Genomic DNA, 14315 nt, shown 5'->3' with positions numbered 1-14315 from the left:
ACATTTAGTGACAACACAAGTTGTCACCAGAACTATAGATTTTGATCACTAATAAAAGTAGTGACCAATTTTTGAAGTCGTCACATGTCACTGTTGAAAATCTGTCAATTTTCGACCACCTGAAAGTGGTCAGAAGTATATGGCCTTAATAGTTAACTAGTATTTGTCCCGTGCGATGCACGGAAAATATGTTATAAAAATATACCCTATATGAGGTTTATTCATATATAAATATTTTTGTTATTTAATAATTATTATGTGTGAATTCTAAAATTATGAACATAAATATATTTACAATTAAAATAATATTTAAGGTGGGTGATTACTACAAATCTTAAACTATATTAAAAATTTAGTACATAGTATTTAATATTATAAATTTTTAAGAACTTAGTAAACTACAATAGTAATTGAATTACAATTTTAGAGTCACCACGGATCAAAATTTTTAGACCTTTGAGATTTCTAACTCTAGATGTAGCAACATACAATTGACCTTTAAAGACCAAAATCACAATCTTAGTTCGAACATTGATTTTTTCTTCCAAATACTATCGAATTAAGTGTGTAATCAATAAAAGATGAGAACTAATAATTCGATAATATAATCTTAATGTTACTAAGCCACTTCACGTCAATTAAGTTGGAGAGTGTTGTTGGATAGTATCCGATGAATCCACGAATAACGCATCTTTGTCTCCATAATCCTCAATATGCACATCAACAATCTTAAATATTAGGCCGCCTAGCTATGCCATATATTAATTTCAAACTTATGAACTTTGGGGTTGCATGCAATAAAAAGTATATTTTAAATATACTAAGAGTACATTATATATGTATGTAAGGTACTTTCAATGTAAAAATAATGTATTTGATATTCATGATCCATACAATTATGTGGACCATCGTTCCTCACAATAATTTGCCAGTAGAAATTGAAATATAAATAAATATAATAAATAAATAAGTAAATATATATATATATATATATATATATATATATATATATATATATATATTTATATATATTAGAAACTGTCCGTATCATTATTATTATTATTGCAATTATTATTATTATTATTATTATTATTATTATTGTTATTATAATTAACAATATTATTATGGTTTTGTGAAAATTAAATGTTGATTATCAACATTTAATTTTCACAATAACAATATTATTATGGTCTTGTGAAAATTAAATGTTGATTATCACCATTTAATTTTCACAAGACCATATGGCTTTATTATATATAGGATACGGTCGGAAACACTAGTTCCAACCATTTTTTCCGACCAAATTGGGGATCCGAAAAAAACTTTATCGCTATTTTCTACCATGGGGGAAAGTGGTCAGAAATAGCGACCACTTTTCTAAAGTCATTGGAAAAAAATCCAACAAAATAATTGAGAGGTGTGCGAATTTTTCAACTACCAGTGGTCAGAAATTCCGACCACTTTGGTAGTCAGAAAACTAGAGGCAGCTAGTAAAAAGAATTTCATTTCACTACAGGGAATTCCACTTTAGTGAAACGAAAATATATATATATATATATATGAGAAAATCTATGCCTGGGTCCGGTTTCCGGCCCTCCTGATCGAGTACTTTGATGAGGACATGTTGATGAAAATTGGAAGCAAGATCGGACGCGTGATCAAGGTTAATGTTACAACCAGCCTAGCATCTCGGGGAAAATTCGCCAGGATTTGTGTGGAACTTGACATAACCAAGCCTCTGCTTGCTAAGTTCAACATACATGAGGAAGTCCTTCCAGTGGAGTACGAAGGCATCCATTTAGTCTGCTTCAAATGTGGCATGTATGTCCATAGGAAAGAATTTTGTGGCCAAGAAGCAGCTAGGGATAAGACTCCCCACACCAACCATATGGAAGTTGATCCTGGGAAAGACACAGAAGGAGGATTGCATCAAGAACCAGTCGTTACTCAATCGAAGGTGAAAATCAAGGCTCATTTGAAGGAACGTTTCGGAGCGTGGATGCTAGTTACGAGAAAAGATCGAAGACCCCCAAGAAGGAATGACAACAAAGGCAATGGCCAGAACCAAAAAGCTATGAACACTCCCCAAGGAATCAATACCACAAAAGTCTACTCTAACCAACTGTACAACACTAAATTTGCACCCTTGGGTGAGATGAGTGAAGATATAGAAGGAGGCAGTGTGGCTATTCCCAGTCCTAGACAAGCGCTTACTAGGCTGGAAGATGGCTTTGAGCACACCAAAAGAGGTTTAGCAGAGAAACTGCAGAACTTGAATTATACTACCTTTGGAAACATACTTCACAGAAAGAAAAGGACTCTGGCAAGAATTGAAGGTGTTCAGAGATGTCTGGGGGAGAGGCAAAGATCTGATCTGATTCGCTTAAATAGGAAACTGCAAAAGGATTTAGAGGAAATCTTGAACCAGGAAGAATTATTTTGGTTTCAAAAATCTCGTGAGCAATGGATAACTTCCGGAGACCGGAATACGAGCTTCTATCATGCTTCAACCGCTGCGAAAAAGACTAACTCTAAAATCTCTAAGCTGAAAGATGAGCAAGGGTCGGGGGTGGATCCTGGCTTTGTAATGTCTCATACAAGGTGATTTCAAAGGCTTTGACAACAAGAATGAAAGTGATCATCCAAAAGTTAGTTGGGCCCAACCAATCGAGCTTTGTACCTGGGAGGCAAATAGTAGATGTAGATAATATATATACTAGCCTATCAAGAAGTGCTGAATACTTTAAAATCGAAGAAGGGAAGAATGGGATCAATGGTCGTTAAAATTGACCTCGAGAAGGCTTATGATCGGCTTTCGTGGCCCTCCATTGAAGATACATTGCAAGCAGCTGGTTTTAGCCAATCTTGGATCAATTACATTGACCTGTGTCTCCACATCAAGGCTTGCTATATCACTCAATGGCCAGCAGTCCGAATGCTTCAAACCTTATCCTATCCTGGGTGGAGAAGAAAGACCTTATCCTTTGCTGAAAGGAAAACTCTTGCACAGTTTGTTCTTTCAGCTATTCCTATCTATGCTATGCAGTCCACAATGTTAAGTCCATTGAAAGATTAGTTCGCGACTTCCTATGGGGAGGAGGCAACGGGGATAGGAAATGCAACGTATTTGCTTGGAAGACAGTCACACAAGATACGAACAATGGTGGGCTGGGAATTCGAAACTTGGAAGCCATGAATTTGGCCCTTCTCACCAAACTGAGATGGTGCTAGATAAACAATCAATGCTAGTAGATAGGCTTATGGGACAGTTTATGGATAGGCAAAATTGGATAAGAGTTAATACCAATTGGGTACATATAGGCAAATTTTGATAATTATATATTATTAAGATTATATAGCAAACAGGGAGTTTTGTTTACTCAAATTATAAAACTACTTGGTGGACTCCTATTTTGTACTCTAAAATTTTACTCCCTCTCACTTTTTCTAAGACCCACATGATCAAAATAAGAGTTTTTTTCTCAAAATGGTCCCTCAACTATCGCTCATTCTCAATTTTGCATTTCGACTTTTAATTGCACTCAATGTGGTCCCCGGTCCCTTGAATTTTAAAAACTCCCCCAAATCGGTCCTCCGTTAGAAATTCTGTCTACTGAGTGTTAAAATGAAGGGCATTTTCATCCGTTTACATATTATATGCCTAATATACTCTGAAAAAATAGTCGAGGGACCATTTTGGGAATAGTCGATGGATCATTTTGGGAAAAACTCATTTATTTATTTCATTTTGTTTATTTCCATTTTTTTAAGACTATCAAATTAGAATTTCTATACATTTTTTTCTTACAAATATAAATAGATAAAATTCACAATCAAAAGTCAAAATTTTAAACTTTCTCTACAAATTTTTTTCTTCTATCTAAACATACCAACTTCCCTCTATTCCTATCAAGTTTTACAATAAGTTCCGTAAGTTTCAAAAATATAATACTCATATACTTTTTATGTTCATATATATATATATATATATATATATATATATATATATATATATATATATATATATATATATATATATATATATATATATATATAGGCACACACACACACACTTCAATAGACAATCAATCACTATGTATCACATTAAATATTATTTTTACTACTGAAAATAACATTACTATTTTTATCAGTTTAGACACCCAAAATGTACTCATGTATCACATTAAATATTATTTTTACCACTAAAAATAACATTACTATTTTTATCAGTTTAGACACCCAAAATGTACTCTTCATTTCTCGATTAATATGCCTTTGAAAATAAAATTATTATTTTTACAATCAATCGCTATGCTTCTAGCACTTCTTGGAACTGAGAAGTACGCGTCACTTCTCGGTCAATGACAAAATCTTAGAAAATATTTTTGAAAAGTTGGCTGAACTTAACCTGCAAGGCCATTAGTTTCATTCCAAAGTTAGTACAAATCATAGCTACCATTTTCAAATGCCTATCTACCAAGAAGTACATCATGCTAAAGAGAGTCTACAACTATAGCTATCAATTTTGTGTGTTAAAGGACAAGTAAAATAAACCAAATGCAAAAATAATTAGCACAAAACAAACAATTCTAAACCTAAAGCCTCATCATTTTTCAATATTACAAGTTCTTGTCATTTTGAAGTTTGTTTGTATTTTATATATGAATATTAATAAACTTAAATTTAAAAGTTAAACTTGTTTACCAAAGTACGAAACTTATTGTAAAACTTATAGGAATAGAGGAAAATTGTATGTTTAGACAGAAGGAAAAAATTGTAGAGAAAGTTTAAAAACTATTTATATTTGTAAGAAAAAAATCTATAGAAATTCTAATATGATAGTCTTTAAAAAAATGGAAATAAATAAATGAACTTTTCCCAAAATGGTCCCTCGACTATTTTTCAGTGTATATAAGGCATATAATAGGTAAATGGACAAAAATGCCCTTCATTTTAACACTCAATAGACAAAATTTCTAAAAGAAGACCAATTTGGGAGAGTTTTTAAAAGTCAAGGGACCACATTGGGTGCAATTAAAAGTCGAAATGCAAAATTGAGAATGAACGATAATCGAGGGACTATTTTGGGGAAAAACTCCTCAAAATAACATAACCTATCATTATTTGTCACATCATGAATTAAAAGTAAGGGAGTAAAATTTGAGAATATATATTTATAATACGAAGACAACCTACACAACTAACAACATCTACTGTAATGTGTCACAAATGGTGGTGTGAGTATCACTCTGCTGCTCCGTTCCGTCTTCTTTTTCTTTTGAAGCAAAATTTCCCATCTGAAGCAAAAGAAGAGGGAATGAATATTGTAAGAAATGAAGCTATATATAGCAATTTATGCTTCACGCCTCTATGTATTATAGACTATCTAGATATGATATGATAATCCACTATTTCACTATTGTAATTGCCCGCTTAGATAACTATGGAATAGAGAGATCGATGTCATCAAGCCATCAGATCAGTGAATAAAATGCTATTCAGCAGACTGTCAAGGGTAAAGGACAAGCAACAGCCATAATAAACAAATAGGAAATGGTAGAAACTTGTAGCAATAAGAATACAAAATTCATAAAAATCCTCTAAACAATAACTTAAAGCAGCAGCTTCTTGCACTAACACAAGTCAAAGTAAGAAGACAAGAATCCATGTGATTTGTATTGTTAATACAAAGTAAACTCACTCACATTTGATGGATGATCCAGCTAGACAAGTCAGCCTGGATTTTGTATTGGCCATTGCCAGTGGATTTGATTTCTCCTTCCCTCCCATCCCCATGCGAACATCCCAGACACGTATGTTGCCATTTGATGATGCAGATGCTACTAAATATGGATACTCTCCATCATTGTTGTAGAGTACAACAATGCCCTTAACACGGGCAGAATGTGCATCATCAATCCTGTATGCAATTTTTCCACTTTTTGTATCCCATGCCGTAATATTCTTGTCCTCTCCTCCAGTAAACAATATACCACCCTGCAAAATATCACAACATATTGAGAAGGAGCGAAATAGCTTAAGAATCTTGTTTTAACTTTAAACAGAACAAACAATCAGAATCTGAAAACGTGAACCTTAAAATACAGAACTAGTATTTGCTAATTTTGATTAAACAGGTTTGTACATGACAAGAATTTTGAACTCAGTTACATGAATTTTACAGTATATGCAATGCAACATTGTAATAGGAATTTCCATACACCTCAATAACTCACTTTTTTTGAAATCTGTAACTTCCACTCATACAAGCAATATCTTCTTAGAACAGAATGAAATTCAACAAGCACCCATTAAATTGTTTATATAAAATCCAAAGCAAACTAAAGACCAAAGCTTTACACTCACACATATGCTATAAATATAAAAGCAGAGGACATTAAAATTCATAGATATGATATGAACACAGTGCAGAAATCACCTCTCCTGGGGCAGCACAGAGAACTCGCTTCGCATTATTAAATTCCAAAACTGTTCTTGGACAGTATTCAAGCTCGAGTACTGAAACTTTTTCATCCATAACCATGTATAATGTTTTGCCAGTTTCGTTAAATTTCACGATAGAGACTTCTTTGCCCAGGCTGTAGTAAAAACTCCTCCTCCCTCTCTCCAAATCAACCATAGCTAAACATTCATCTCGGCCCACCGAGCACACCAGCCCCCCTGACGGGTGGATAGAAAGGGAATTGATGCCTTTTCGGTGAACCTTCACAGTTTTGAGGTGAACAAAGGGATCGGTGTGGTAGATGGAGACTGAGCCATTGTCAGCGGCGGAGATAAGGTTGTGCGGGAAGGACAGGGACGGAGGGGTGTAGAATGCAAGGGAATTTATGGTGGCAGATTCGTGGAGGGAACCGATTTCGGAGCAAGTGGAGAGGTCGTAGATTTTAATGGTATCATCGGAGCCACCAGAGACAGCAACAGAGCCGGAAACGTCTGCACATTTGATGGTGGAGAGGTGGGAAGGGAAGGAAAAGAGGGGAATTAAATCAAGGTTTTGAAGATCCTTTGGAGATTTCAGTTTGTACCCCCATATGAAATGATCGTAGGAACCGGCGATTAGACTCATGGATTTCCCAGCTTCAATGGACTCTCTGTTTGTTCTCTATAAAACCTTAGGAAGAAGAAGAAGAAGAAGAAGAAGGTAAGGGTTTAAGAAAAAGAAAATCTAATTACAGAATTACCACGGGAGTTTGGTAGACAACAAAGTTTGAAATCATATTACAAAATTACAAATTCAAGAATACAAGTTTAATAACCACAAACCAAAGTCCATAATTTTAAATCCAACAAAATCATAAATTCATAATACAAAAATCTAACATAAGTTTAATACAATGTTTTCAATCCATCAATAAGTACAATGTAAACATAATAGCATTTAAAAACTATACATTTTAGCTTCAGTTTACTAAGCTCCTATCGTTCATAACGTTAGCTTCGTAGATTGATCCGACTATGATCTTCCAAAACTAGAAGGGGATATTTATTTAATTTCATAATATACTATTCATACTGTTTAGATACTATTAGTACGTTTAAAACTCTAGGAATCTATATCTATATATACTATATAGCAGTTCATCCGCCACAGAACGCAGCAAAACATCATCCGCCACAGGCCGCAGCAGCGGCGGCCGCAACAGTAGCCACCGCCTCCACCCTTACCCCATAGCGTCGCAGAGGAAGTCACGAAACCCTTTTGGTTCTGACAAAGAAAAATCGGAAAACTAGGAAGACAAATAATTACTAAAAAAGAGAGAAAAACTATGGTTACAACCTGATAGCGTTGTGAATGGCCCTCAAATCCACTGAAGGACCCCAGAATCCGGCGAAAAGGAGAAGAATTTACCAATCCGCGAGCAGAAGTAGTCGAAACCCCTAACCGGCCGTCTAAGGTTTCTACGCCAGTTCACCAGGGAGACGCCGAAGACAATTGGGAGGTGAAGCCGCTTAAATCGCCGGAGGAAACGGGCTGCCTAGCAGTTCCTGCGCCGCCGGAAATCGCATAAAAGAAAAACGAGAATGCCAAACGTTTTTTTTTAATATGTAAAGTTAGGGTTATGCAATGGACTGAGCTTTTTTTTTATTACGGTATTTGGACTTTAGAAATGATTATTTTGGGCCCAAAATATTTGTTTAATTACTAGGCAGTTATATTTTTAGTTGGGTTAGTTTTATATATGTATAATAATATATAGAGTAAATACCCAAAATAGTCCCTCGACTATAGTATAATTCACAGATTGATCTTCGACTATTAATTGAACCCAATTAAATCTTTAACTATTCAAAATTTACCCAATTAGGTCCTCCGTCAATTCCTCCGTTTAAAGCCCGTCAAGTCGTCAACTATTAGGTCAAAAGCGTAATTTCTAATCTTATCTTCTTCACCATTGCCTCCGTCCTTTCTTATGTCGCCTCCCTGCACCATCCCAAGAAAAAATACAAATCTTCTTTCAATTAATATTGGTTGATTTGCTACGGGTTTTCCAGAAGTTGTTCATCTTTTGCTTTTTCATCAATCTGAACTGCAGCGAAGCGAGCTCGAATTCGAACCTGGGTTCCAATTCAGATGGGCTGTAATCGAGCTTGAGTTTATTCCCTTCGCTGACTACTTCCACTCTTGAAAAGCGTTCTTGTTGTACCAATCAAGCTCGACGTCTTTAGATAGCCAAAACAACTTCGGCAGCGCTTTCCTTCCAGCATCATCGTCGGTACCATCTTCCTTGTTTACCGCATTATCTTCCACCAATGTTTCGCATGCGATTTTGAGAAAAATTACTACATAACCTCAATCTTTTGGAAGTATTGATTATTAGTAGGCAATGCTGCCTACAAGCCTTCAAGCTTAACTCTTCCCCAATATCTACACATATATAATATATTGTTGTCCTAAGCTTGTGTCTCTTCAACAAAGCATAGAAAATTTTAAAGTTTTGTCAATAAGGCAGGGGTGTCCAGAACTGCAAATTAAAGGCGATATGATCAAGAAAATGGGGAGCACTAGTGTGACATTGCTCGCATCACAATCTGATAAGGCCCATTTTCTCTCTCTCTTCAATGCTTTGAAATGCATGACACTTGAGGTGCTTGTATTGTGAACCTTTCATTTCCTCTGTGAAATCGGATTTCACTTTGAAGATTCATTGACCCCTCAACAGCAATCCATTCAAGCTTGAAAGGCTTGCAAGAATGACCACGGTTGGTGGGATCGAGGTAGTTTTGGGGGTTAAGCAGATTTGATAGTAAATTCGTTATTTTCTACTTTGCTCAATCTTGGCCGACCACGGTTGTCGCTGGTGGCAATGGAGTCAAGAATGGAAAGGGAGACAAACAATAGAACGGCAACGTATTCGGTCTTATTTTAGGGATAATTTATTGTATAATCAAGGAGCTTATGAAATTACACTTTTAACCTCAAAGTTGACAGGTTTTAAACGGAAGAATTGACGAGGATCTAATTAGGTAAATTTTGAATAGTTGAGGATTTAATTGGGTTCAATCAATAGTCGAAGACCAATTTGTGAATTATGCTATAGTCGATGGACTATTTTGAGTATTTACTCAATAATATATACAAATATTGTTGTATTCTTTAATTTTTTGGGGTTTTTCTAATTATTATTTAAAAAATGGTGATGGTGAGTAATACTCCAAATCTTTAAAAAATGGTGATGGTGATGGGAAGTCAATTGTCAATTTATTATTCTTATTAAGGAGGTGCATCGGTATTAGCAATACTAATATATGCCATATATAAATTAGTACGCACACACTCACACAGGTAGTGATTATCGCACGAATTATAATAAAGTTTTTCAATCTATTGCTCTAATAGATTATACCATGCTTTCATTTCCGCCTAAGAGTGAATTCATATTAATAGATTTGTAAGATCATTATTTTTTTTTGTATAAATTACGAGATGGTCCGAGTTTTCTTTTTCTGTTTGTTTAACTTTGTATGATCATTATTGTAAATGAGATTAGCAATATGAATGCATTTATTGTCTTAACATTTAAATTACATTGTATAACTATATCTACATTTTTAATAAAACTAATTTTGCTTTGTATCATAACATTATAACAATACTTATAAATTTTTGTCCGTGTATCGCATGGGGCAAATACTAGTCTACTATACTAATAAAAGCCCAAGAGAGTTAGGCCTATAATGGGTAGAAAAAATGACGGTCAAATTTTTTAATCAAATGAATGGCTCAGATTGATTAGATTTTAATTTTTCTTTAATTTCCTAATTTATCCTTAATGAATATGATTATCCGTTTTTTTTTTTTGAAAATGAATATGATTATCCGTTAAATATTATCTTTTTCGTTAATTTTCGTTAGTTCACCATTAACTTACTCATTAATTTCAATAAGAAAGGTTTTAGGTTCGAACCACATCCCAATCAAAGTTGGCATAATTAGTACTCTATTTTACTCTTATTAAATTATTAAATAATAATTTAGTTGCTACAACAAAAAATAATACATATGCATTTCTTTAATTTAGAATTATGTGTCTACAATGTCTTTTTTTTTAAAAAAATAAATATTCATTATCAATGAATTAAATAAGAGAAATAATTCTATTAGTTATATTGTCTTTATTTTTCCCCAATATAAAAATTTTTTACATTCAAATTCATCAATTGATTATATTCGCTACATTGTCCCTAGAATGTCTTTATTAAAAAAAATATATTCATTATCAATAAATTAATTAAGAGAAATAATTTTATTAGTTATATTGTCTTTATATTTCTCCAATTTAAAATTTTTTACATTTAAATTCATCAATTGATTATATTCACTACATTGTCTATTATCTTTTCTGTGCACTATTTTTTTTAATTAAATATCAAAGTTATAATACAAAATAATGCTATATATTTATTTACCAAGTATTTTATTAATATCATGAAAATTTTAAAAAATATAATTAATAAAACCAATCATATTAACTATATGAGGGATTTATTGACAAAGAGAGTATTCAAATCACACAACAAATTGAAGTGAGAACTACCTCGCAATGTCCTTGTTTGACAATCAGCAGTTAGCGGTTAGCGTTAGCAGATTATATTAGCGGATTTGACCAGCGAATTATATCAACGGTTGGTAAAAAGTTATTTGAAAAAATTAACTGTTTAGATTAACATGTAAAATGACCTAAGGGTATACATATATTTAATAATAATAATAATAATATTAATAATAATAATAATAATAATAATAATAATAATAATAATAATAATAATAATAATAATAATAATAATAATAATAATAATAATTGTTTTTAAAAAATAAAAAAAAATAAAAATATATAATTAAGCCAATCGTAATAACTACTTGGGCGATTTATTGACAAAAAGAGTATTCAAATCACACAACAAATTGAAGTGGGAAACTACCTCGCAATGTCCTTGTTTGGCAATCAACAGTTAGCTCTTCAATATTAGTATATATTTAATATTTTATGCCCTAATTTTTATTTGCTCTCCCTTATGTCCCGTATATGGTTTCAACCATACCTATACAATTATTTTATTGACAATTATAATCAATCTTGACTATATTATCTTGTATTTGTAAACTTAAAATTACCTATTTAAATACGCAAATTCAACATTCAATTATCTATGCATGAACAATTCCAATATGATCTTACATTGATATACTTTAAAGTACTTATATAAAAAAAACATTGGGCATTATCTCAATCGCGCAATGCGCGTAAAAAACTAGTATGTATATATATATATATATATATATATATATATATATATATATATATATATATATATATATATATATATATATATATATATATATATATATATATATATATATATATGAAAGGGTTCAGCTTACCGTGCGGTTGTGCGGTTAGATTTGAGCCGTTGATCAAATTTAGATCAACGGCTCAAATCAATGAAAAAAACGCGTGTTTGGAAGAAGAAGCATAAGCTAAAAATGGCGAACCTTAAGCGTTAGATCTTAACCACAAACTCACGCACATTAAGTACAAAACCCACCCACATTAAGCACAACCTCACGCACATTAAGCACAAAACCCACGCACTTTAAATATTAACTCACAGACTTTAAGTTTCAACAACTACTGACATTAAGCACAAACTCACGCACATTAAGTCCAAAACTCACGCACATTAAGCACAACCTCACGCACATTAAGCACAAAACTCACGCACTTTAAGTATTAACTCACAGACTTTAAGTTTTAACAACTACTCACGTTAAGAACAACCCCACGCACATTAAGCACAAAACTCATGCACCTTACGCACAAAACTCACGCATCTTATATACAAAACTCACGCACATTAATAACAGATCCGCTCAACTTAATTTTGACCTAGATGCAAAAATTACAAAATTGCCACCACATTTTTTAAAAAATTTTAATAATCCTGAATGTTGATTTAAGCGAGATGAATGGCCCAAACTTAAACCGCACAACCGTTGTAACACCCTCGATTTTCATACCAATTTAAAACTTAATCATGCAAATAATCTAACCATAAAAGCATACACAGCGGAAGTCTAACTGATAAATTGATGGAAAACGTAGAGTGTTATGCCACGTCCACACAACGGTGAACGCACAGGCGTAAACAACATCAACATAATCTATCTATAAAGGAACAAGGTCAACAACAAGTCTAAAGTCTAGCAAAGGGCACACAGGCCAAAACATATTACAAGGACTGAGGGATCTATTCTGTCCGTCTCTAGATCGCGCTCGCCTCTACTCGGCACCTGAAAGAAACACATAAATATGTGGGACGACGCCCGGTCAGCGAATGATGCTGGTAACTCACCAATACATGTGAAATATCATACATAGATAGGATATATATACAAAATCGTTTGCGAAACATGATATAGTATATATAAGTTCAAAGCCAAGAGTAGAAGTCAAACACAAGACTCTATGCACTCACAACAAAGATAAGAGAACACATCCCAAGACATCAAGAAGTGAGAATGACACCCAAGAACGGCTCAAGGCGTATTCTACCATCACACAGTAGAATATCACCCGACATGCATAATTCAAGAGAATAAGGACTAACACATTGGCAACACATGCCTTTGTGACAACACATGTCACAAATAGAGAAATACACAACAATGGCAATACATGCCTTCGTGACATCACCCATCACGAATTGAGATGCCTTTCTTATGCCCGGTTCCAACCTTATGGCTACCCCCAACCTTATGTCTAGTTCCAACCATTACCTCCAGGACCCTTGTACAACCAAGTCCAACCTTTTCCCTCCGAGGACCGTCGTCCCCATCCACCAACGACCACCAACAAGACCACCGATTCATAGTACATGAGGGTACCGATCACACACATGGCAACACATGTCTCCCAAGAAATACGTGAACTCATCACTCAGTTCACAAACTCCATAATCTCGTCATGGCCACCACGAGGACCACTGTTGTACCTTGGTGACTAATGTCCCATACCATAGCAAGGTGACCACACGCTCCTCGTGCGTCATAGAATCGTGCTCTCTTTTAGATTGGGCTTCTCTTCTCCTTTGGTTTTCTTCACTCTCGGAATCACTTTCCTCGGCTTCGGCAGCTTTTTCCGCTTCCACTTCCTCTTCATTGCCCGCTTCATCACCGTCCCTTACATCACCTCCCAAGCTCTGGACCGCAAGGTTCAACTTTCCGGCAGGAATCTCGAGCTCAACCGCCAACTCATCTCTTTCCTCGAGGGTCTTCCTAGCAACTTCTTCAAGAGTGATATAATCACCGTCATCTAGCTGGAACAAGTTGCAATTCCGTAGATTAATGGCATCCAACACCATTTTTCCTACGGGCTTCGGCATACAACCATCAACGCTCACACCCTTCTTGACCCAAAAATCCAACTCAACACCATACCATACGGTAGGCTCTTTCAGTTGTGATTACGGTAGAAGACCATGTGTTGCAACATCAAGGCCAGCAGATTACGACAAAAAGCAAAGGTGCATTCCAACTTTCCCAACAACCGACTTTTGTTGTTATTGGGCAACAAACAATCTGACATAAGCATAACCAAAATCCTTTGCTCGGCAGACAACCACTTCTTCTCCGGTCTTGAAGCTTGAGTGAAACCACTCGTGCGACCCAACAAATAACTCAAATAGTCCCGGTACCCCATGGTATCCGTACTAATCCACGAGTTACCACTGTATTGAGCAACTCCTGAAGCAGATAAAGTCAGAAGCTGAGCTAGCCTCTTTTTAGACAAAACCAC

At 34.4% G+C, this 14315-nt stretch overlaps 1 protein-coding gene across 2 annotated transcripts; it reads right to left on the bottom strand.

Moving 5' to 3' along the window:
• Positions 1 to 5106: 5106 nt before the first annotated feature.
• LOC109185041 (p21-activated protein kinase-interacting protein 1-like) lies at positions 5107 to 8073 on the bottom strand. Of its 2 annotated transcripts, none has more exons than XM_019335038.1 (4): positions 7799 to 8073; positions 6440 to 7132; positions 5706 to 5997; positions 5107 to 5297 (listed from the first exon to the last, which is right to left on the bottom strand). In XM_019335038.1, exons 2-4 carry the CDS (start codon positions 7085 to 7087, stop codon positions 5245 to 5247), a joined length of 993 nt encoding a protein of 330 aa, XP_019190583.1. In that variant the 5' UTR covers positions 7088 to 7132; positions 7799 to 8073; the 3' UTR covers positions 5107 to 5244. The 2 variants fall into 2 exon arrangements, with proteins under 2 accessions (XP_019190583.1, XP_019190584.1); XM_019335039.1 differs by having other exon boundaries at positions 6440 to 7123; positions 7799 to 8051.
• Positions 8074 to 14315: the final 6242 nt, after the last annotated feature.

The sequence above is a fragment of the Ipomoea nil genome, unplaced genomic scaffold (genome assembly GCF_001879475.1).
Source record: "Ipomoea nil cultivar Tokyo-kokei standard unplaced genomic scaffold, Asagao_1.1 scaffold1310, whole genome shotgun sequence".
NCBI lineage: Eukaryota > Viridiplantae > Streptophyta > Magnoliopsida > Solanales > Convolvulaceae > Ipomoea > Ipomoea nil.
The sequence above is the reverse complement of the archived record's forward strand: the minus strand, read 5'-3'. Positions and strand labels throughout refer to the sequence as shown.